The 26446-nt window shown below is 42.0% G+C and overlaps 1 protein-coding gene and 1 long non-coding RNA gene across 2 annotated transcripts in view; one reads left to right on the top strand and one right to left on the bottom strand.

Moving 5' to 3' along the window:
* The window catches only part of kirrel3a (kirre like nephrin family adhesion molecule 3a), a 545968-nt gene that overhangs the window by 509129 nt on the left and 10393 nt on the right, over nucleotides 1-26446 (top strand). The window contains exons 12-13 of the mRNA XM_048615672.1: nucleotides 1102-1209; nucleotides 24165-24274. Of these exons, the coding sequence (XP_048471629.1) occupies nucleotides 1102-1209; nucleotides 24165-24274 (218 nt within the window). The remainder of the gene's footprint in view (nucleotides 1-1101; nucleotides 1210-24164; nucleotides 24275-26446) is intronic.
* On the bottom strand, nucleotides 942-25236 carry LOC125486749. The gene is made up of 5 exons (XR_007265375.1): nucleotides 25134-25236; nucleotides 24063-24242; nucleotides 8228-8369; nucleotides 7941-8128; nucleotides 942-1217 (listed from the first exon to the last, which is right to left on the bottom strand). It is a non-coding gene; the product is annotated as an uncharacterized LOC125486749 (long non-coding RNA).

Below are 26446 nucleotides of genomic sequence, written 5' to 3'. Positions count from 1 at the left end.
CCTCAAACCTGTCAGACAATTGTGAAGGCTAAGGCTCCTCAACCTCCTGGGTCCCCATATCTGTTTCATTCTCAATCACATTCGCCTATCCCTGCTCATTGAGCAAATCAGAAGACTCAATCCTAATGGGTGCCACTGCATCCTGGAATGAAGTCTCCAGTAACTCCTCTCTGATTCATTGCAATTATCCTCCAGCTCAATCTCTGAACCAGAAGTCTTGAGTCTGAAAATGCTTGGCCCAAATGTTCTTGCCCCGTATCAGCTTGGGTAAAGAAGCCAGATTTCCAGAATCTAATAGACATTTTCCCCAACAATGAAAGATAGCTTTGTGGTCACCAATAACTGAGACCAGCTATTCCAAATACCATTATATTCCAGATATTATTTGAATTTAAGTTTCCCAGTTGCTATGGTGGAATTTGAACCCTTGTCCCCCGACCATTGATCTGGACCTCTGGATTATTAGTCCAATGACATTACCACTATGGTTCTATGTTCTATGTTCTATCTCCCTTTATGCAAGGTAAAGGATACTTAAGCCTTGGCAAGAATGGTGACGTCTGCAGTTCCCACACATTGGGCTGTGCATTCCATCATCATAGAACTAAAGCAGAATGAAAGGTCACTGGCAAAGGCTAGAGCAAGGATACCTCATACCAAATAAAAACCAAAAGAAAACTGTGGATGCTGTAAATCAGGAACAAAAACAAAGTTGCTGGAAAAGCTCAGCAGGTCTGGCAGCATCTGTGTTTTCTCCTCCAGAGGTTAACATTTTGGGTCTGGTGACCCTTCCTCAAAACTGAGTTCTGAGGAAGGGTCACTGGACCCGAAACGTTAACTGTTTTCTCCTCCACAGATGCTGCCAGACCTGCTGAGCTTTTCCAGCAACTTTGTTTTTAATACCTCATACCAACTTCAACCTGGGTAAGGAGTGCCTCTTATTCATACTTAACTAATAGAGCAGCCATGCATTCGTGGACAGATGTTTGAATGTACTTCCTGTCCCCATCGTACGCATTTCACAGGACATCAATAACTTTGACAGTCTTCTGTTACCGTCACATTGCTCATTCTGATGCATCCTGTGCTTTTTCCCCACAGAGGCGCTCTCACTGGCTGTCGTCATTGGCGTAGCAGTTGGTGCTGGAGTGGCTTTCATTGTCGTCTTGGCAACCATCACGGTTATTTGCTGCTCGCGCTCCCAGAGAAGTAAGTGGCTGTGTGGGATGGAAGCTTCTTATGATCAAAAGATAAAATACCAATCCATGCATTAAGTAAGAGGGCAAAACTATGGTGAGATGGTGTTCAATGTTGGGAAGTGTGAGGGCATCAACATTAGACAGAAGTGCAACAAACTGTCGTCATATTTTATAAATGACTTGAAACTAAGAACAGAAGCGAAGTCCAATTGTATAAACCATTCATACCCAGTGGACAGGTATAAAAACAATCACAGGCTCAAGCGAGTTAGAGTACAAAGGAGTGGTAGTCACAATTCAGTTTACCAGCATTAATCAGACCCAAAAATGGAATAATGTTTAGTTTTGCACACAGCACTCCAGCAGCAATATAGGTTGGGTTTGGCAGATATACCAGAACCATCAGTTAGAGAGTTAAAATTATCAAGCAGGTTGCACAGGTTCAGCTTGTGTTCCACTGAGCATAGAAGATTGAAGGGTAATTTCAGAGTTGCTTAAAATGTTAACCATATTCAGAATGTTAGATACAGAGAAACTGGTGTGGGAATCATGAGTGAGTGATCATGATCTTTCTATTTGAGCTGGGCCATTCAGGAGTGAAATTGGAAGCACATTTTACACACAAAAGCCAGAAAGATATGAAATTCTCTTCCCTGCATCCCAGAATGAAGAACTAGTAATGCTTGGAAATAACTCGGGTCATATATGCAGTTCCATTTCAACACAGGCAAGATTTGTTTAGACCAAAATGAGTCAATTTAAAGAATTCTTGGCTTTTCCTTTCACTGGGACACTTGGAGCTTTCAAGACTGGGTATAAATTTTTGTTGGGTAAGGATATGAAAGAATATGGAGCATGAGTAAGTCAATGGAATTGATGAACAGATGCACCATTATTAAATAGAATCTTGGAAAAACAAAGAGATTTACTCCTGTTCCTATATTCCCACACTTCCACAAACCCTAGTGTTTTACTTCCAATTACAGTCACCCACTTACTCAGCTATCTTATATTGTCTCAGCCTCTGTCCCAATCATATCCAGGCCTTTCTTCAGAACTACATCTTTCATTTCAGGCATGTCCATCCTCCACCACATCTACCATTCAACCAGGTTTCTCATCTACATGTGCTAACCAACAAAATGGGGCAGAAAGTAATTTGTACAAAGGCAGGTCGGTAATTTTGAACCATGTATTTGACTGCTGGAAACTGGAGAACTGAGGAATGCGATGCCATTCACGTGTTCACACTTTGAAGGGGCTACAGGTGCACAATCTGTACCACCCAGTTAAAAAAAAACCCATGAGCAAAAAAATTGGAAGCTAAAGAGTTTTCAAGTAGTTGATTGGAGTGCCGCTCACTTTAATATTCCAGAGTATTTCATTACAGCTCGAAAAAAACATTTATGGTGGATAACGAAAATCCCATCTGGTATACGCATTGACAATTGTCAAGTGAAGAGTTTTCTTCCATCCTTCACAAAGACTAACTGTCTGAGAGAGATTAAACCATTGCGACGGCATCATTTTCCTTTCATCAACAGAAAACAAATTTCAGGTAATGTCTACCCAAATCCCACTTCTTATGAATTATCATGTGTAACCATAGAGTAGCTTCCTTCACATCACTTATCAACATGACTAGATGCTGTCTCCCTGAAACTCTTCACCACCTCACCTTGGCTCCCCAAGCTTCTGCACTAGGTGGACAATCTCATCGTCTCACCTCACAGCCTCAACCTGAAAATATTCAGTAGGAGCATAAATCTTCGCAGGTGGCAAGCATGAGTTGTTTTGACTTGGCTTCTTTAACTGTCAAAAGCCATGCTTCCATCCCAGATTCACTGTGAATAATGCTCCTTTGAATGTGTCTTTTTTTATTGCTCCCTTGCTCTGAATTTCACCCTGCGTTCTTCTTCTGCCCCTGCTGAAATCAAGATTCATCACATTGCCGCCAACTCTTCCTTATTGTTTATCAAGTGTTCAAAAATGTATGACTCCTTCCTCCTCACAATATTCCTTTGCCCTTACATTCTACAGAGTTTTTTTTTAAACAAGCGAGTTCTGGTGTCCTTGAACCAAAACTTCTTGAAGTTTATTTATTTTACCTTCAATGTTGGTTCTCCCCTCAGTTTCTTCAAATAATGGATGCATCTGCACATTTGTTATAGGTGACATTGTCTGTTGTTGTTCTTCTGAGGAAGGGTCATCCGACCCAAAACGTAACTATGATTTTTTCTTCACAGATGCTGCCAGACCTGCTCAGCTTTTCCAGCAACTTCTGTTTTTGTTACTCTTGCCTCTGAGGTTGTGATGTAAGCCTCAGTCTAATGGCTTGAATGTGACAAGTCAAGTAAGGGAGTGCAGCTCTGTTGGAGAGGCTGTGTTTCAGACAAGATGTTAAACTAAGGCGTGTCTGCCCAGCCAGATGGATGCAAAAGCTCTGCAGGCATAATTTCAACAGGGAAGGGACAGTTTCCCACAGTCCTGGTTAATACATATTCCTTGACCAAGACTGCAGAAACAGATTGCCTGGTCACGATCACAACTGTTCATGCAAGATTGCTGTGTGCACAATGGCTGTCACAAATTTTAGATTACAAATGCAGTAAAAACTGAATGTGTTTTGGAGAAAATCAGCATCTGTGGAGACAGAAACAGACTCAACATTTTGATTCCAATATAAATCTCTTTCAGACATCATGAAAAGACATTGGTTAAATGTAAAACCCTTTGGGAAGTCCTGAAGTTCTGAAAGACACTGTAGAAATACAAGTCCCAGGATCTTGTGATGTGATGTCCTGGGTTGGGAGGTCCCAATTCAAATCACACTTGCCCTGGAGGCTTACGAGAACATTTGAAAAAGTGATTAAAAATTATTTTTAGAAATACAAGTCCATGGTTGTTGTACAGAACTATGAAGCAAGGAATTTGGTCTTGAACAGAGAAGCCAGTTACATTTTTCACACCATATCCAATTCTTTTCATGACTATAGATTTGCAGTCTCAACCTTCTTTACCATCCAAAGCCAATTTATCCTCCTTTCTTTTGCAATGTCAATAGGGTGGCATTGACACTGGAATACAAACAGAGTGAGCCTCTACCAGCACCCAAAATACTTAGGGGAATTGGGCAAATTCACTCCCGAAATCCCCAAAACACCCAGGAACTTAAATCATGAGGTAGGCAGCCAAACATAACAGATAAGTCACCCTCATGAGCAACATTCTGTCGAAGTTGTGTGACTGAGCATGCGTGCAGTTTTTCAGAGGTTCTGCTCATATTCACAGCATTGACCTCTGGTTCCGGAAGTCACTGTCACACCTGGCACCCGGAGGTCTGCTCAGAAGGGAAAAAAAGCAGGATTGCTGCTCGTGAGTCGAATGATCAGTATTGATGGAGGAGTTGCTCCTCCAATGACAGGCTGGATCGTTCCCCTGCTTACAACTGACAGGTTGTTGTTTACAGCCTGGAGGAAAGTGCACAGAGTAAGGGAGTAAGAAAGAAAAGAAAGTTATGAGTTACCAACAGAAAGCCTTTTGCTGGGATTTGAGTAGGGATAAGCCAAAGGAGGGGGTGACTGAGAAGCTGGTACCAGGCAGCCATCTGCTGGGTAAATGGGGTTGCTGATGTGGAGGTGCAGGATTGAAGGATGATAGGGAAGGAACAGAGTACATATGGGTTCCAAGGGAGGTCAATGCTGCATGCAAGGTTGGTGTTAGAAAGAAGCTGCAAAAGGTGGTGAGGAGGGTAGAAGGGATGATTGAGAGGTAGGCTACAAGGTCTGGGGGTGTGGCATGCCATGTTGCAGTAGGGGAAAAGAAAGGGTAGTGGAGAAGGAAACTGTAAACAAGAAAAAACAATTTTAAATCTATTAACAAAAGACAACTCAGCTAATCCAGAGTTGTGAAAATCTGGAATCATCGAGATCGTAAATTTCTTACAAATGACTGTGGAATCTCAAATTTAAAGCTGCATGTTTTGAGCAGCCATTAAAATGGAGGAAGGGGATTTGTGGTGAATGCTACCATAATGAACATTTTGTCTATTGTTCTATTTAAATCTGTGATTGAGATTCAAATAAGTGGTAGTAACTGCCTGATAAAAAATGTTCTAACTTTGTGAATATTCAATGCAAATGCCTTAGCTTTGACATCACCATTCTGTGGCAGGTATGTTTAAGGTGATAGCTTTTTGTGTCGAAGCATGCGTCAATTTTTTGAAAAAAGAATTTATTGCTAACATATGCTTGTTGTCTTTTGCCAATTGGGGTACCAAATTAAGAAACAGAACTTCAAAGGTCACTTCCCTGAGCCATGTGCAAATTGTCATAGGGCAAATCAGATTAGAGAGATGAATGCATGACTCAAAGACTGGCATGGGAGAAGTAGATTCCAGTTTGTGGAGCTCTGGCATCTATATGTAAAGTGAAATCAGTACTGATGGAATGATCTTCACTTGAGTTATCCGAGGACCGATGATCTTGCCAACCACAAAACTAGGTAAGTAAAGAGAATTTTAAACTAAAAAGTGGAGGCAAGGAATCAAATTTGGAAACCTCTGCTAAGTCAAAGAGAAGTGGCAAGGTCAAAGAGGAAGGTATTAATATGGGAAATGATAAATAGACCATGAGAAGAAAGGAAAAAGAATAAAAATCTAAGGATCATCCGACAGAGAAGATTAAAGTTTACAAAGAGAGTAAAAGGATAAATTAAAGGTTTTGTCTTCGAATGCATGCAGCATTCAAAACTAAACAAATAAACTGAGTGAAAAAAAGAAATTTAACGTACAATCTGGTAGACATTTGCTGAGACATGGTAGCAGGATGACTTGAATATTGCAGGATGCAGGTAAAGTAGAAAGGACAGGAAACTAAGAAAAAGTGACAACTTTGTTAGTTAATAATGGCACTAGCACAATAGGGAGGGAAGACCGGAGTTCAGAAAACTGGAATGTGGAAACTGTTTGGTAAGAAATGGCAAATGATAAAAGCAAGAAGTCATTTGTGGGAGTTGTGTACAAGCCCACTAATAGTAACCACATGGAAGAATGGAGGATAAAAAAAGAGAAATTGTTGGAATGACTCAGCAATAATCATCTGAGATTATAATCCATGTACAGAGTAGAGCGATCAGATGCACAAAGATAGATGACGAGTTCATTGAATATTTTTGGGTAATCTCTTACAATATTATGTTCTAGAGCCAGAGTGTAGGTTGGTATTGTGCAATGAGGTAGGTTTAATGGATTTTCTTGTAGTGAAGGTAGCAATGACCATAATATCTTAGAACTTTACAATCATTTTGAGGGAGAGTGGATTTGGTTTGAGACATTTAAAAAAGGAATTATGAGGGCATAAAAGCAAATCTGGCTAAAAGTGACTTGGCATATTATGTTATGAAATTGGTTAATAGAGATGCAGTGACAGACATTTAAGGAGACATTTCAGAATAAACAGAATCAACACATTTCAATGAGTAAGAAAAGTTCCAAGAGATGGACCTATGTCAGCGTTTAACTAAATGTTAAAGATATCAAACTTTTTTAAAAAAGCACAAAATTGTGCAAAGACAGGTGGCTGGTCAGACGATTGGACAGAATATTAAAAAAAAACAGCAAAATAGAGTACATAAAAAGCTAAGCTTTAAAGAAGAAAATAGAGAGCAAAGTGTGGAAGAAAGCAGTGGAAAATTGAACATGTATTTTGCTTCAGTTTTCTGTTTTAAAGAGGATACAACTCCAGCGAATATATTCATTACTGATCCAGTCTCTCTAAACATGTCAGTCCTGCCATCCCAGAAATCAGTCTGGGAAATCCTTATGGCACTCGCTCCATAGCCAGAACATTGTTCCTCAGATAAGGAGGAACTTGCATGTTTTCCCCATGCCTGCATGGGTTTCCTCCGGGTGCTCCAGTTTCCTCCAACAGTCTAAAGATGTGCAAGTTAGGTGGATTGGCCATGCTAAATTGCCTATAGTGTCCAGGGATAGGCAGGCTGGATTAGTCGTGGTAAATGCGGAGTTATGGGGATAGGGTGCGTGACTGGGTCTGGATGGGATGCTCTTCCGAGATCAGTGCAGAAATTGTTGGGTCGAATTGCCTCTTTCCGCACTGTAGGGATTCTATGAGACAAAAACTGCAAACAATATTCCAGGTGTGGTCTTGCCAATGCCTGGTAAAATTGCAGCAAGACATCCTTATTTCTGTACTCAAATCCTCCTGCTATGCTTACTTTCAGCAATTGTTGTACAGGGCCACCCAGGTCTCATTACACCTCTTCCTTTCCCAATCTATTGCCATTCAGGTAATAATCTGCTTTCCTGTTTTTGCTATCAAAGTGGATAACCTCACATGTATTCACATGATGTTTCATCTGCCATGCGTTTTCCCGTTCACTCAACTTGTCCAAATCACACTGAAGCACCTCTGCATTCTCCTCACAACTCATCCTCTGACCCAGCTTTGTGTCATCTACAAACTTAGAAGTATTACATTTAGTTCCCTCATCTAAATCATTAATATATATTGTGAATAGCTGGGGTCCAAGCAACGATCCCTATGGCACCATACTAGTCACTGCCTGCCAAACAGAAAAAGACCCATTCATTCCTACTCTCCGTTTCCTGTCTGCTAATTGGTTCTCTATCCATGTCAGTACACAATCCCCAATTCCATGCGCTGTAATGTTATATGTTAGTCTCTTACTTGGGACCTTATCGTTTAAGAACTTCACACTTACCTTGTATTCTGTGGTCTTAGGTTTAATGGTCGGTTGATAATTTTTGAGGACTTTGTTGAAGTATTCCAATCCTGCTTCTGTGTGAGTCCAAATGCTGTATTAAGTCAACACAGAAGGATCTGTATATTCTTATTACTAGCTAACTGCAACTGCCAACAGGTAGGTTACAGAATGTGGGAAAGGAGCCCCTGAAAACCAAAAATTAGTTCTCAAAAGTCAAGAAGTAGCCCTCAAAAAAATCTGAAGAAGAACCCTCAAGATAAGAAGTATATTGGCAGGCCTCTTACCTTTGAACAAAATTCAGTTTCACTCCGTAAGAGTCTGTGCTATGAATGAGATTTGCAGTAGGTATAAAAGAGAGAGGTGAAGGTGATTTTTCTCCTTTTCTGCTTTTCCCTCAGCTCCACAGATTTTACCCGATAATGTAATCTAGGAAAGAATCGAAAGAATGGTGGATGCTGTAAATCAGGAGCAAAAACAGAAGTTTCTGGAAAAGCTCGGCAAATCTGGCAGCATCTGTGAAGAAAAAAAATCGGAATTAATGTTTCGGGTCTGGTGACCCTTCTTCAGAAAGTAATCTAGGAACTCTCCTATTAGAGCATCAGAGTACATTTCTGATCACTGGTATAGGGATCATAATCTGGAGAGGCCTGCATACCACTCCACTCTAGGCCAGCATATGGTGACTTGGTTTTATATTTAGAAAACTATTTGTATCATAATTTTTTTTATAACTCCCTAAAATATATGGGGCAGTGAATGATGGATTAAATTTCTCATTAGTTGTGTCACTGGGAACAGACCACCTGATAGCACAGTGAATGGGAGTGCAGCACGACTGCTCCCGGGCTGCACCCTGCAATACCAGTCACTGAGCACCGAGAGATGTCAGAGAAATATTAGAGATTGTATAACCTTTTCCAATAATTTATGTCCTTCCAACAAGTCTTTGATTTTTTTTTTTTCCTTTGTTTTAAATTCGTTATAACTTTCTACCCAAACAAGCTACTAAGAGTGGTGTCTTCTACACTGGAGTGAGTTCTTCACTCACCAGGACAGCAACGAAACATTCTAGAACAAAGCAGGCAAAGAGCCCCCTCTTTCGTCTATGTAAAATCAGTCTGAACGCATGTTAAACGGGAAACATAATTGCAGAGTTCCTGTCATTAAACTCTAATGACAGTTTTCATTATAATGAAAAACTATTGGAAACAAAATGACAACTAATGAACATTACCACGTCTCCAAAGTGGGGCCCCTGAGTAGAAGTCAGAGAGGACTCTCATCAGATTCCTCCCCGAACTGTTCATGCCCTACAGTTGTCGCCATCCCTTTCTTTCTCCTTAACATACATTTCTCTCAGCTGTATTAAGCCCTACAAAGTGTTGTCCCCACACTTGTAGAAGACATCTGATAAAGTTATGTAAGAAAGGCCTTCAGTAAGGTGGAATTCATTGATGACGTGTTGTAAGGCTTGGTTATAGATGAGAAATTAAAAAAAAAAAAATGGATGGCACCTGTCAGCAAAGTTATACCAGAATTGGAGTGGGATGTATGAATAGGGGATTTATATACAAAGCCCACGGCTGTTTGTGGACATTAGCAGGTTGGATTCAAGAATCCATTGCAATTTTGTCAAACTCATGAATGATGTCAGACTAGAAAAGGCAGCAGAATGAATTAGCGAAAACAGACCATTCAAAGTACGCTGGTGATAGAAAAATGGCAGATACATTACTTACAGAGTACTGTATATAACATACTGAACAAATGAATGTGCATGCTCTCCATAAATGGTGATGAAAAGAACAAACAATAATCTATCAAGAAAGGAACTAGGCTCTTAATCATCTTAAGGTTCTGTATCAACAGCTGACGCGATGAACAAAGCTGGGGAAGTTCTGAGGAAGGGTCACCAGACCCGAAACGTTAACTCAGATTTTTTTCTTCACAGATGCTGCCAGACCTGCTGAGCTTTTCCAGCAACTTCTGTTTTTATTCCCGATTTACAGCATTGACAGTTCTTTCAGTTTTCAAAGCCAATAAAATGCCGATAGAGCTAAAAGACAGGGCATATCACATAATGCATATTGCTCTTGCTAAACCCCAACTTCATCATCGTGTCCAGTTCTAATTTGAGCCTGAGAATTCAAGCATCAGTTATGAAAAAAGACAGAAGGAATTTTGATGTCAAGCATTGAAAAGAACACCAGATTTGATCGTTTCAGGATATGCAAGATGATAAACAGTATAGTCTACGGAGTGAATTTCATGGAGACAGCAAGGAGTTTCAGCCACCAGGTGGAGAGCTTTCAAAACACCCACCTTGCTTTCTTTCAGGAACACCCACCAAATTACAAGACAATCAGACGATTAACAGGCCAGTAGCAAGTCTTCCAAGGTTCAAAGAACCCTGGTACAGATCCCATGCCTGTGTAGAGTGCCTGGCCAATCACAGGCTGGTAGCGCTTTTATTCAGAAGGGCCACCAGAAGATGAAGGTTGCTACAGGAAATGCAGCAACTGGAGGCTTACAGTCATTGAGCCAGTCAGGGAAGAAGTGAATGATAGTAGGAGGGTTCCACAGGGTCAGAGCTGCAGGTGAGGACATTGTAGGGTCACTCTGTGCACATCCCTCCATTCAGAAGCTGTAACACTCAATCAGGTATTGAGTGGAGGACCACAAGCAATCCACACAGTCATGTTCCCTGCATGGTTACAGGCTAGGCAGATAGCAGAAGGATCAAGATGAGGTCCTATCGCATTAATTTCCCAGTTAAGGATCGGAATTGGGGCAGAAGACACATTCATGGACCTACCCATCGTGGGCTTAATCGGGATGGAGGTGGGAAGGTGAATATTTGTCAGTTAAGTATCTACTGCCTCCAAATTCACCATAGGAGTAATCATAAAATACCTCTGATGGACACAGGAAATAGACCAGAGTAATTTTAAAAAAAAATCCAGTTGTAACTATCAAAATTTCCTAAGTGGTTACCCTCTTTTGGAGGATGGGCCTGTTGGGCTGAATTGCCTCTTGATGCAATGATATGAAATATTATATGCCCTGGATTTAACTTGTTTGTCACAGAGAGAATAGGGTGGATATAAATCAGACCTGTGCTGGCTGTGAACTTACACCAAATCCAGTTTAGCTATGCTCCCAGTAAAGTAACAACCCCATTTTCAAATCTTTCTGTAGCTTCACCCTTCTCTACTGCTGCAGGCTGTAGCACTCGAAGGTGTCTTCACTCCTCTAATTCTGAATGACTTTAATCAGTGTGCTACCAGTGGCCATGCCTATTGTTGTGTCAGCCCTTAGCTTTGGAATTCCCTCCCTAAGACTCTTTTTCTCCATCTTGTTTTCCTCCCTTAATACAGTTTTTAGTTATCTACCCTATTATCTCCATAAATGGCAAATATCAAATTTTGTTAAATAAAGCTCTGTGAAGCAATTCAAAAAGTTTCATTAACAACTTCCTTTTGTTTTGTTAAATACCAGTTATGCACCTGGTTTAACTTAAGCAGAGAATAAAAATCAGGCATCTGACCAAAACTATTCCCTGTTCCCTCTGGGGCATTTTTGTCAAAATTGGCATCAAACAATTAAGAACAAAGAAAATTACAGCACAGGAACAAGCCGTTTGGCCCTCCAAGCCTGCACCGACATGCTGCCCATCACAACTAAAACCCCCTATCCTTCCGGGGACCGTATCCCTCTATTCTCATCCTATTCATGTATTCGTCAAGACACCTTTTAAAAGTCACTATCGTATCTGCTTCCACAACCTCCCCTGGCAGCGGGTTCCAGGCATCCACCACCCTCCATGTAAAAAACTTGCCTCATACATCACCTTTAAACCTTGCCCCTCTCACCTTAAACCTATGCCCCTTAGGAACTGACTCTTCCACCCTGGGAAAAAGCTTCCGACTGTCTACTCTATCCATGCCCTTCATAATCTTGTAGACATCTATCAGGTCGCCGCTCAACCTCCGTCGTTCCAGTGAGAACAATCCAAGTTTCTCCAACCTCTCCTCATAGCTAATGCCTTCCATACTAGGCAACATCCTGGTTAATTCTTTTCTGTACCCTCTCCAAAGCCACCACATCCTTCTGATAGTGTGGCGACCAGAATTGAACACAATATTCCAAATGCGGCTTAACTAAGGCTCTATAAAGCTGCAACATTACCTGCCAACTTCTAAACTCAATGCCCCGGCCAATGAAGGCAAGCATGCCTTATGCCTTGTTGACAACCTTCTCCACCTGCGTTGCCACTTTCAGTAACCTGTGTACCTGTACACCTAGATCCCTCTGCCTATCAGTTCTCTTAAGGGTTCTGCCATTTATTGCATATGTTCCATCTGGATTAGACTTTCCAAAATGCATTACCTCACATTTTTCTGGATTAAACTCCATCTGCCACCTCTCTGCCCAAGTCACCAACCGAGCTATATCCTGCTGTACCCTCTGATGGTCCTCATCAGTATCTGCAATTCCACCAACCTTTGTGTCATCCGCAAACTTACTAATCAGACCAGTTATATTTTCCTCCAAATCATTTATATATATTACAAATAGCAAAGGTCCCAACACTGATCCCTGAGGAACGCCACTAGACACAGCCCTCCATTTAGAAACACACCCTTCCACTGCTACCATCTGTCTTCTGTGACCGAGTCAGTTTTTTTATCCATCTTGCAAGCTTACCTCTGACCCCGTACAACTTTACCTTCTGTATCAGCCTGCCATGAGGGACCTTGTCAAAGGCCTTACTGAAGTCCATGTACACAACATCCACTGCCCTACCGTCATCGATTATCTTCATCACTTCCTCAAAAAACTCAACCAAGTTCGTGAGACATGACCTCCCCTTCAAAAAACCTTGTTGCCTCTCGCTAATTATTAACAAAAATCTCTCTAATTTGTTGACAATTCAAAATTCAGTTTCCTTCCAACTTCCTTTATAATATTCTCCCAGTTCTAAAAACAGTTCTCATTGCGTCTTGCCTCAATCCAAAGAGGCCTGCTTAAATCTAATAAGGTCTGAGAGCAGTGATAATGTGCTGATTCAACCACCTTCCTACTGAATGCAAGCTGTTGGATTGTGGCTGACTGGAATACACCTGAAGTCACCTGTTAATCGGGATTCAGAAATGATTTTGTGTTGAATGCCTATGATTAAGACAGCTATTCAACAGGAGGAGTAGAAAATTCCAATTCCAGCTTCTTATGCATCCCCAATATTTTTTGCTGCTAAGTATATAGCTGTGAAATGCCTTGAAAGTTTTTACTAAATGTGATGTGCAAATAAAAATTGTTGGTTTTGTTGATTTAAGTTTCAACTCAGGATTTTTAAAGAATTTCTCAGCTCCTTCCTTCTATTTTTATGAGATTCTCAGTAGAGACATGAAACATGCCACTTACTGAAGCATTGAAATGGTGTCTCTGAAACTTTAAACCATTTTTTCATGTTATTTGAACCAGGAATAAGCAGGGACAAGGGACAGGACTGTGTCTTTAGAATGTTAAAGACAAGAAAATAACACTGAGAAAACTGAACAGCTTGTGAGCTCAGAGAATAATAACAATCCCTCAGAGCAAATGTCTGAGAATTGAAGCAGAGAATGATGGAAATTTAGAAGGAGCTCTATAGAGAGAAGCTGTATTTGAAACTATAGGATTAGAAAGATAGATTCGGACCACTGGACTCATTCTTATTGAAGAATCAACAAAAGCATTATGAGCGCCAGCGAAAATCAAAATTACCCCAAGAGTTTTAAAGGCAATACGACAAGGATTCAGGCTAGGTTGCTCTTCATTTGAACACAAGAGAAAGTAAATGAGAAAGATTAGAGAATGCTGGAGCATGGATTTACAAAGTGAGCAAAATCATCTTGCAGAAAGATCTGAGGCGCAAGGGAAATTAACTGAAAGAACCTGTAATTGTGAACGAAACAAGTTTGTCGCAACCAAACAGTATGTATGCAAAAGTCAGAGAGAGAGAAACATAGTGAGTTTAAGAAAAATGATTACCCTTAATTGTTCAAGTAGTAGGGACCACCAATTAGCAAGCTGTCAGCTAGAAAGGTGACAGACATGTCTCGGTAGATACATCTCTGATCTCTGGGTCAGAAGGTTGTGGAATCCAATCTATATCTAGAGACTTAAGCCCAACACTTAGGCCGACACTGCAGGGAGAAAATGTTACACTTTCAGAGGTGCTGTCTTTTGGATTAGATGTCACGCCAAGATCTTGCCTGTCCTTTCAGATGGGCACAAAAAATCCATGACACTATTTCGATGGAAAGCATGGGTGTTCTCCCTGGTGTTTAGATCAATATTTACCCATCAGTCAATATCAAAAACAAGCCATCTAGTCATTTTGAAGGAAGCAGTGGCATGGCATTGTGATTACTCGACTAGCATTCTAGAGACCCAGGCTAATGCTCCAGAAACACAAATTCAAACTGCACCTCAGTAGCTGGTGGAATTTAAATTCAGATAACAAAATCTGGAATTCAATACTACTTTCAGTAATAATTACTATGACAACCACCATCAATTACTGTAAATAATCCCACAGAACTCACCTCTTCCTACCTTGACTCAGTCTTCTCTCCCCTGGTCCAATCCCTGCCCACGTACATCCATAATTCCTCTGACCCCTTATGCCGGTTTCAAAACTTCCAGTTTGCCGGTTCCAACCGCCTCCTCTTTACCATGGACGTGCAATCCCTTTACACATCCATTCCCCACCAGGAGGGTCTTAGGGCTCTCTGCTTCTTACTGGAGCAAAGACCTGAACCATCCCCACCTACCACCACCCTCCTCCGCTCAGCCGAGCTCGTCCTCACCTCAGCAACTTCTCTTTCAACTCCTCTCATTTTCTTCAGGGAAGAGGGGTGGCCATGGGTACCTTTGTGGAGTATGTGGAACATTCCTTGTTCCAGTCCTGTTCCAGCCCCCACCACAACTCTTTCTCTGATACATCAATCATATCATCGGCGCTGCTTCCCTCTCCCATTCAGAATTGGAAAGCTTCATCAATTTCGCCTCCAATTTCCACACTGATGTCACTTTCACCTGGACTATCTCTGACTCCTCCCTTCCCTTCCTCGACATTTCCGTTTCCATTTCTGGGGATAGACTAGCCACTAATAACCATTACAAACCCACTGACTCCCACAGCTACCTGGACTATACACTTTCATACCCCACTTCCTGTAAAGACTCTGGCCCATTCTCTCAGTTTCTCCGTCACATATGTTCAGATGAGGCCAACTTCAACAAAGGAGCCTCCGAAATGTCCACCTTCTTCCTCAACCAAGGATTCCCCAGCTCCGTAGTTGACAGGGCCCTCAACCGTGTCTGACCCATCTCCCACACTTCTGCCCTCCCGCAACAGCAATAGGGTTTCCCTTGTCTTTACCTATCATCCCACCAGCATCCACATCCAGAAGATCATCTAGGCACCATTTCCGCCACCTCTAGCAAGATGCCACCACCCAGCCCCCTACCCCACATACCAGGCCTTGTTACCACTAGCCTGCCATCACACACTACCTGTTATTAGTTACTAATAGTCCCCATTAACAGTCTGATCATTATTAACTGTTTGTCTGTCCAACTGATCTTCTCTCTCTTTAGGCTCTATCCTATCGTTTACTCCCTACCCCATGCCTCTCCCCTTTTTTCTGCATATAAACTGACGTTTTCCCAGCCACTATCCATTCTGAGGAAGGGTCACCAGACCTGAAACATTAACTCTGTTTTTTCCTTCACAGATGCTGACAGACCTGCTGAGCTTATCCATCAACTTTGTTTTTGTATTGTAAAAGCCTATCTCATTCAATCAGGCGTCGGTCAGTTCAGTTGGCTGACAGCAGTTTTGTGATGAGTGACACTAAATGCATGGATTCCATTCCTGTACCAGTCAACGTTACCATGAAAGGCTCTTCTTCTCAACCTCCCAGTTGCTTGATGACTGGTGACTTTCAGGGTAAACCACCACCAGTCATCTCTCTCTAATGACAGAGCAGCCCTATTGTCCGGTAGGAGCACGGTACCTTTATTTGATTCATTAACATTCTTTAGGAAGTGAAATCTGACATCCATACCCTGTCTGGTCGGCATATGACTCCAGACCCATAGCAATATGTTTGACTCTTAACTGCCCTCTAAAATGGACTAGCAAGCTACTCAGTTCAAGGGCAATGAAAGATAGACAATAAATATTGGCCTTGCTAGCTTATCCACATCCCTTGAATTTAACATGTTGATTGTGGGAGCCTGCTGTGAGCAATTTGGCTGCTCGGTTTCCTATCTCGAAAGCGACTGCTCAAAAATTACTTTATAAAGCCCAGTCTTGGCCTGAGAAGGCTCTGAGACACTGTTAAAGTTAATAAAATTCAATTATTTCTTTAAATAATAAGTCAGGTTTACTGAACAGTAAACATAAATTAATATATTATCATAAATACAAATACAATAGCACACTATTATTTTTAGGGTAGTTCTGGTGTTCTTCCCAGCAGTTCCATATCACAGATTCTCTGATGAGACTATCGCTATCAGGTTCAGCATAATGACTGAAAGAATGTCAGGCCACAATATACTTTCAAAACCTTTTTAAGACCATTTTGGAGGAGACAACATTAAAATGAAATGTATCTTTCTGACTCCATTATCAGATCAGCCATTAACAGAAATCAAAACTGTATTTCCACATAAAATAATCAAACACATTCTCCAATAGATGAAACTGGACATCTTCACTAATGGCCACAACCAGGTCTGTAATGTCTGTTTCAAATGATGGACAGCACTATCCTCAATGAATATAAGGATATGGGCAGTTCCTGTGTGCTGTGCCTCTGCTGTCTCTAGTTGTGCACTTGCTTGTCCGACAAAAGAAAGGAGAAGGTCTCGTGTAACCTATCTGGGTAATGTAGTTGTCATGTTAGAATAGCTGGCAATGAGATGTAGATACAAGGCTGGCAGCAACATTTGAGGGGGGGGGGGGGGGGTGTTGGGTGAGGTGAAGCTGTGTCCATGACTGGATTGCCGTGATGTCACTGACTGGGGTATGATGCATTGAGCAGTAGCTGAGGCTAGTAATGCCATTTCCCTGACTTTGACAACTCATGTAACATCATTGAATGTGTAGCAGCAGCCCATCCATGTCCCCTGAGCTTGATCACTAGTATGGACTAGCAAGGTTCTCTAATAAATGCCACACAAATGCCAGGCTATGACCATCATCAACAAGAGATTATCTAACCATCGCACCTTGACATTCAATGATGTTACCATCACTGAATCCCCCCACTATTAACATCCTGGGAGTTATCATTGATCAGAAACTCAACTGGACTCATCACATAAATGTAGTGGCTACAAGAGCAGGTCAGAGGCTAGGAATACTGTGGCAAGTAACTCACCCTCCTGACTCCCCAAAGCCTGTCCACCATCTACAAGGCACAAGTCAGGAGTGTGATGGAATACTCCCCACTTGCCGGGATGACTGCAGCTCCAACAACACTCGAGAAAGCTTGACACCATCCGGGAAAAAGCAGCCCATTTGACTAGCACTGCATCCACAAGCATCCACTCCCTCCACACCATCGCTCAGTAGCAGCAGTGTGTACTATCTACGAGATGCACTGCTGAAATTCACCAAAGATCCCCAGAGAGCACTTTCCAAACCCACGACCACTTCCACCTCGAAGGACAAGGGCAGTAGATACAAGGGAACACCACTACCTTCAGGTTCCCCTCCGAGCCACGCACCATCCTGACTTGGAAATATATCGCCGTTCCTTCACTGTTGCTCGGTCAAAATCCTGGAATTCCATTCCCAATAGCATGGTAGGTCAATCCACATCACATGGGCTGCAACAGTTCAAGAAGGCAGCTCACCACCACCACCTTCTCAAGGGCACCTAGGGATGGGCAATAAAAGCTGGCCAGCTAGCAATGCCCACATCCCACAAAATGAATAAATAAATAAATCCTTGACTCCTAGCATTGGCCAGCCAAGATCTCTAACCCTTAACCCCTTGCACTGACCAGCAAGGTTTTCCTTTTGTCTTTGCAGAAATCTTTTTTTACACCGCAGCCTCACTTGACCTCTCTGTAGGAAGGCCTGTAATACTGCCTCTGAAAACATTGGAATCCCCTCTCTTCATATTGCACCATTCTTCAGAGCTCTCCGACTTCCAAATCCTTTTCAGAACACTTCCAACATCTGCTACAACCACAGAACCCCATCCCAGCCCCTGCAAACATTTACACAAAGCTTATTTGCCACTGGCATCAGAGACAACAGTAACAGGGTAATTCCATATCCCAATCTCCCATCCATTTTCAGCTTCTGTCCAGTTTCATTTCATCTCCAGTATTCAAGCCACAATTGTCTCTGGTGGCTTTCTATCCCACGCTTTCTTTTCCAGTTCCAAAGTACCTCCCTCATTAAAAACTTACACTTAAAGGACAGCCTTTAATGAGAAAACTCCTTCAGAATTTCCAGTCAGTGTGTTAATATTCAGCAAAACCTATGTCCTTCTGGAGCAAATATAAGTAATCACTCCATTAATACAACAGCACAGAATCAGCACATATTCCAGTTGCTTCTAGGCAATGTTAAAAAGTGAAATTCCCCAAGCAAACAAAGAATCACAATTAATGTAAATTCAGGCAGTACCAGCCTGTTCTTTCTTTTGAACTGTGCACTAATTGGCTGCAATGTAATGTATTAGAATTGATGTACAGAGATACCATAGGTCATAGATGACAACGTGTGTAACACTAAAGGGTTCACTGAGCATTGCTTCAGCAGTGCCAGTGATTATGATACATATTTACAAACCTTCAATTCCATCCCCTTACTTCCTAATGATGTAACAGGCTCTGGGATTTTGGGACAAATGTACTGGGGCATGAGGATCAATAATTACTACTAACAGGCTTTAACAGCACAAAGCAAGCTGATAAGTAGCCATATCTAACTACTCACTCAGCCATTAGAAGTCCAACAAAGTACAGCAAAGTAAAGAGCTATAATAAAGAAAATAAAGATAATGTGGGATCATAACTGTTCAAGCCCCAATTCAAAGTATGTGATGTGTTGGGCACTGATTAATTGATCCATATACAGCCTAAACAAACACCCCTTCTTTATGTATCGTGCTGGAGGCTGCCTCCAGAACTGTGTAAGAAAACTACAGGCAAATAATCCATTTATTGTATCAATTGCTGCCATTTGAAGTTTGACATTTTTGCAACTGTCCTGACGAATGCAAAGTGTAAAGCTCCAGCAACACATCTATCAGAAACTGTCGAGTTCTGTACAACCAGGAGGATGAGTCCAATTGGTTTTGGGGCTGGACTACCATACGGCATGAGTTGAAATCTTGTTATAGGAAGTTATCAAATGAAATTAGATTATTCTGGTAGTTTGTGACACCAGGAAACAAATTATGACAGAAACTGCCAGATTGTCGTAACTGGTTCATTAAAGATCTTCAGGTACAGGGATCTGCTGCCTTGATCCTTATCTGAGCCATCTGTGGAACCAGTCCTAGAGAAATTGAACATAAGCAAGAAGCGCAACCTTGCTACTGTCGCACACGTTACAAAAACAAATGTGATTTGAGGTTATGTACAACTTAGGAGCAGGAGGAAGCCACTTAGTCCCTTTGGACTGCTTTGCCATGCAACAAGTTCATGGCAGATCTGATTACTTGATATTCCCAGCTATCAGCTAAAACTGATCTGGTTGGAATGTGATTACGGAGTTTGTTGAAATTATATTTTCTAATCAACATGTTGAGCGGTGTCATTCCACATCTCTGGAGCAGATGAAACATGAATCTCAGCCTCCCAGCCACTAGCACTGCACCACAAAGACCCAACTAGTCCTACTGAAGTGCTAGGAATCTAACAGCTGAGGGCAGCTGAAACTGATTGACCATCCATTGGACTCGTCATGAATAGGACCACTACAGTTCGTCAAGACATGCAAAAGTAATGCCACCCCAAATAGTAACTCCCATTTTGTCTGCAATTATTTCTATTTCAATCAGCTGTTGCAGTTAGTGTTTCAGCTTGGTGAGATTTTACTTCTTTATTGAGCCATTTGAGTTCTAATATCTCCCTACCCCACCAACACCAACATCCATATGGGATGGATAAAAACCAAAAGAACTGCGGATGCTGTAAATCAGGAACAAAAACAGAAGTTGCTGGAAAAGCTCAACAGGTCTGGCAACATTTGTGCAGAAAAAAGTCAGAGGTAACGTTTCAGGTCCAGTGACCCTTCCTCAGGAACACAAAACGTTAACTCTGATCTTTTCTTCACAGATGCTGCCAGACCGGCTGAGCTTTTCCAGCAACTTCTGTTTTTGATCCATATGGGATGCACCATTTTCCCCTCCATACTCGCATTCTGTTTTATCCTCACCACTTTACCATCCCTTGTCACTGCTGTAATCCTCCATCATCCACTCCCACTGCAATCACTGTACATTTTGATGAGACAAACCAGAGCAAGACTTGCACAGTTAATGATAGGGCCTTGGGGAGTGTTGCAGAACAGAGACCTAATTAGGTAACAGGTGCATAGTTCATTGAAAATTGCAAGACAGGTAGACAGAGTGGTGAAGGCAGCTTTTGGCACACTTGCCTTCATTGCTCAGACCACTGGAGTATCAGAGTTGGAACATCATGTTGCAGTTGTACAGGACGCTGGTGAAGCCACTTTTGGAATATTGTGTACAGTTCTGGTTTCCCTGCTTTAGGAAGAATATTATTAAATTGGAGAGGATGCAGAAAAGATTAACACAGATGTTACCGCGACTGGAGGGTTTGAGTGACCTTATAGAGGGTTATAAGATCATGAGGGGCATAGATGAGGTGAATTGCAAAGATTTTTTCCCTAGGATGGGAGGGAGTCCAAAACTAGACAGCATAATTATAAGATGAGAGAAGAAAGATTTAGAAGGGACCTGAGGGGAAACTTTTTCACCCAGAAGTGGTTCATATGTGGAATGAACTGCCAGAAGTAGTAATAGATGAAGGTACAGTTATAATATTTAAGACATTTGGACAGGTACACGAATAGGAAAAATTTAGAAGGACATGGACCAAGTGCAGGCAAATGGGATTCGTTTAGTTTGGGAAACTTGGTCTGCATGGACGAGTTGGACCGAAGGGTCTGCTTCCATACTGTATGACTCTATGGCTCCATGACTGTTTCTTAGGAGCTGCTGGATCGTCTCACTTCCCCTGATAAAAGCCACCAGCACCCAGATGTTCCTCGACCAACCCAACGTAACCCCACAAACCAACGCCAACAGAACCATATGCACTCCACACCTCAACTTCAAAACTTCCAACTACAACATACAGCCATCTCTGGGACTATTCCCTCCAATTCACTAGCACCCTTCCTACAGACCAAGCTCCAGATGCGAGTTGGCCTCAGTCTGGATGACCCTGCACCACACTAGACTTATTTCAGGACAGCAAAATTCAGACACACTGGAGCTCAATCCCTAAACTAACAGGATCAGACCCCTGGGTCTAACTGGTTACAGCCATACAGCTGTAAGGACAAAGCAGCAAGTAATGATCCCAGGCAGTGTTGGCTGACACCCGCAACTGCGTATGAGGCTAATTCGGAAACACACACAATTCTAGACTCTGTGTCAAACGAAGTTTGTACAGTGCCATTTGCAAAGGCTACACTGCACATGCATAGATAGGAAGCATTATATTGAAACTAGCTTCAGTTGAAGGGGTATATGAATAGTAAAGTGAGGAGGTATATGGGGAAGGGGGTTTGAGTGCAGGGAGTTGGGTGGGGATTGGGAGGAGCAAGACTAGCCCGCTGACCCTGTTTAAATGTGGATACATTGGTGTCAGGAGACACAAGTTGCCTGCTGCATGGTTTTTGCTATTGGGTTTCTGAGTCATTGAGTTTCTTGATTGGCTGTGAGTTAATTGCAAAATTGTAGTAAATGCCAGCTAGTTGTCTTATTAATTAGATGAAAATACACGAGTATTGACTTCTCAGCATCTAGTGGCATATTTGACCCACCACCTGAACCTTGTTGCTTAAGGTTTCCCGATGGTGGCCATCTGATTTTTGGCCTTTTGTCTTGATTGAGTTCATTTGCTTGGCCATTCTTCTCATTGTGGTCAGGAGTGCACAATCCTGCTCATCACGTCAGTGGATTAAGAACTTAGCCAAAAGAGGTAAACTTCAAAGGAGAATGGAAGGTTAGAGAGACGGAAATATGTAAGGACGGCATTCTAGATTGCTCCAAGTTGCTGAACGTTCATTGTTTTGAAATCAAAATCTTGGAGCTATACCCTTAAACCGCACATATGGAGCATTTTCATCACACAAACTGCGGCAAGTTCACCATCAAGCTCTCAAAGAAAACTAAGGATAGCAACTAATGCTGATCAGATTAGTAATTCCCAATGCCATGAATGAAACAAATAAATAAATCTGTTTTGATCTAAGCAAAGCTTCAGAATCTTGTCCTGTTTTGATTACAGACCCATTTTTGGCATTTGAAGCTTAGAAGCTCCACCAAGAGGAATCACATCCCTAAACATCAGAAAACTGAGTGATGAAGAAAGCTTGGAAAACCTTGGCTCTTCAGGCATAGACAGAGATAGATCACAAGAAAAGACAGACTCGTACAGTACCTTAGCAAGGCTTTTTGATTTTGCAGTTAATTGAAATCCCACAAGCAGCAGTAACTGGTCTGATTGGCTGACTGGTTTTCATCTACGTCCCATTGGTAGTGGGAGAAAAATTACTTAGGATGCCAGGAAAAATATTTTCTGCAGCAAAATATGAGAAGCATTATGGAGTAAACACTATCTTTCAAGGAAATTATTCTTTAAACCAAAAACAGAATGCCCCCACTTATTTTAGCACAACCAAAGAAATATACTTCACAGGTTAATGCTAAATTTTCTCTTAATTAGATTTCAATTCTGCCAAAGTCAGCCCAAAATGCTTCTTAATCTTCATGGGTTTACTTCTGTTCATTGTCTTTCATAGCCTGGTAACTTCAAACCCCACAACTGACCTTCAAGGTAAGATCCCTCTGCTACAAGATGAATCTTCCAGCTTCATTTTAACTTTTCATGAACTTATTGTTTTCAGTCCGAGTATGTGTTTACACCAGTGTTCAAGCACAATAAACCATAGAAATTTTCAACCTCTAGCAGTCTCTTTGTCATTAGGAATTTGGCAGACTAACCTGTCTGTAATATATTTGCCAATAACCCTATATCACAATTGCTTTCTCTGTAACTTCACATTTCAAAGCCCGTCACAATGGCAACAGGAATCATGTGAGTCTTGTATCCAGGTAGATATCCTTAAGAGCTCAAGTATTTTTAATCTTCAAACTAAAATCACAGCAGTTTACAATCAGCTATTCTCAACATCTTTCTGGACAGCCATAGACTAACTACTGTTAACACATATGCTGTTGCCATTGTCTCCAGGTGTAAGCACTTTGCATCTCCTTCCCAGCAAAACAATCTGAGCTCACTTTAACCTTTAACAATTAAATCACACACACTTGTTGTCAGCAAATGTCAGAACAAATCACATGACCCCCATTTTACCCTAAATTAGAGACAACATCCCAAAACATAAGAAGCTCATAAATCTCATAATTGTAGCATCTTCCATCAAATGGACAACACCTCCAACAGTGCAGCACCCCTTCAGTACTACAGTGGGGAAGTCAGTCTAGAGTATGAAGATCTTAGGTCCAGTTTTGCAGAGGTTTACACGATAGCAGAGGGTAGAAAAAGGGAACTGCAGAACACTGTGCCAAATGAAAGTAGCATCAAAAGGACAGTGTTAAAGCAGAAGAAAATAAATTTAGACTTGAGGCAGGAAGTCCATCAGAGTGATCATTACTTAGTGTGTGAACTGGCAGATGATGGATTTGATACAGGTGGGGAGGTGTGTAAATCCACATGTTATTTAAGGAGCAGTTAGATGCTGTGATGATGGCGGGATGTATATTTATTCCTGATCAATGAGTCTGTGTTTTTCGATTGTCTATCCTTCTGTATACTAACCTGCATTCCACGTCCTTCGCAGTGCTTGACAGCTCATTGATTCCAAAATATGACTGTCCAGTGGAGGAGAAGTTTGATTTCTGTGCTATGGTTGTTTTTCAGATGGTAAAGGCGATGTCTCTGCTAAAAATGATATCCGTGTAGAAATAGTCCACAAGGATCACAATGGAACCCAGCAACCTGGAGAACAGACAACAATTAAAAATGTGATGGTAAGTTCACGACTTTGCCAGCAGCTGCCCTCATCCACATCCTCACTGACTTGATGGACAAAGGAACTGTGTAATGTGAAACAAGCAACAAGAAGCACATGGTTCAACTCCACGGTCCAAGACCCCATCCTGTCTGTACTAAACTAACTGATCACAGTCAGGGCAGTGATATCCAACTGTAACAAGAGTTACAGAATAGACCACTAAACCATGGTTCCTGCTTCTAAATATAAATATATTGAGAGTTCATATACTCAGTTTCTACTCAATTACCATGTACACTCAGTATAAATGCATAGCTGTATAGTACACATAGTATAATCAAGCTGTCCAACAGTGCACAATTACAGAGTGAGCACAGTTCCCACTTGCAAACTAACAGCATGAACACACAGTCTCACAGTGCACACTGACTGCATGAACGCCATACTATAACATACACTGACAGCATGAACACACAGTCCCACAGTGCATACTGACAGCATGAACAGATACTGAGGATAACCTCCATTGTAATGTGTGGCACTGTCAACATGCTAAATGAGACAGACTTTGAATACATCTATACAGTTTTACAATGTTTGCTTACAGTACAAACACACAGACCTTCTCCATACACTAAGAGTAAGAACACAGTCCACAGAATACACTGACAACATGAACAGAGTCCAAAGAATACACTGAAGTTTCAAAGAAATTAAACTGGATGGACCATCTAGCCTCAACCTAGGCACCAGAAATGACAACAGCTAAAACAGCGGTCACCCTGCAAAACCATCCTTACTAACATCTGGGGGATACTGCCAAAGTTGGGAGGGCTGTCTCAGATTAGTCAAGCAACGGCTTCAGTCATACTCACAGAATCATATCTGACAATGTTCCAAACGCCACCAGCACCGTCCCTGGATATGTCCTTTCCCACTGGCAAGACAGACCCAGCAGAGGTAGTGGCACACTGGAATACAATCGGGAGTGAGTTGCCCTGGAGTTAACAACATTGACTTTGGACAAGTCTCATGGCAACAAGTTAAACATGGCTAAGGAGACTTCCTGTTGATTACCAGATACCATTGTTCCTCAGCTGATGACTCAGTACTCCTCCACGTTGAATACACTTGGAGGAAGCACTGAGGCTGACAAGGATGCAGAATGTACTCTGGGTTGGTGATTTCAATGTCAACCATCTATACTGGCCTGACATCAGCATTACTGATTGGGTCTGAAAGGACCAAGCCGCTAGACTGGGTCTGGGGCATGTGGCAAAGGAAACAGGGGGAGAAACATATGTGACCTCATCCTTATCATCAATTTGACCATGGCAGTGTCAGTAAGAGTGAGTACTACACAGTCCTGGTGGAGACAAAGTCCCATCTTCAGACTGGGAATACCATCTGTCATGCTGTGTGGCACTACCACTGTGTTAGATGGGACAGACTTTGAACAGAGTTAGCAACTCAAGGCTTGAGTGCTGTGGGACATCAACAGAACTGTACTCCAACACAATCTGCAACCTTATGGCCTGACATATCCCTCACTTTACCATTATCATCAAACCAGGTGATCAACCCTGGTTGAATGGAGAGTGCAGGGGGGTATGCCAGGAGCAGCGCCAGGCATACCTAAAAATAAGGCACCAATCCAAATAGGACTACTTGCATCCATATATATTTTAAGGGTGGCACGGTGGCTCAGTGATTAGCTCTGCTGCCTCACAGTGCCAGGAACCCAGGTTCAATTCCACCCTCGGGCAACTGTCTGTGTGAAGTTTGCACATTCTCCCCGTGTCTGCGTGGGTTTCCTCCGGGTGCTCCGGTTTCCTTCCACAGTCCAAAGATGTGCATGCTAGGTGGATTGGCCATGCTACATTGCCCATAGTGTTGAGGGGTGTGTAGATTAGGTGGGTTATAGAGGGATGGGTCTGGGTGGGATGCTCTGAGGATCGGTGTGGACTTGTTGGGCCAAAGGGCCTGTTTCCATGCTGTAGGGATTCTACAGAACAATATAAGCAGCGAGTGATAGAGAGAGTTAAGCAATCCCATAACCAATGGATCAAATCTAAGCTCTGCAGTCCTGCTACATCCAGTCATTAAATGGTGGTAGGCAATTAAGCAACTCACTGGAGGAGGTGGCTCAACAAATATCTCCATCCTCAAAAATGGAAGAGTTTAGAAC

The sequence above is a fragment of the Rhincodon typus genome, chromosome 32 (genome assembly GCF_021869965.1).
Source record: "Rhincodon typus isolate 14 chromosome 32, sRhiTyp1.1, whole genome shotgun sequence".
NCBI lineage: Eukaryota > Metazoa > Chordata > Chondrichthyes > Orectolobiformes > Rhincodontidae > Rhincodon > Rhincodon typus.
Note: the sequence above shows the minus strand (reverse complement) of the source record. Positions and strands in the feature narration are given on the sequence as shown.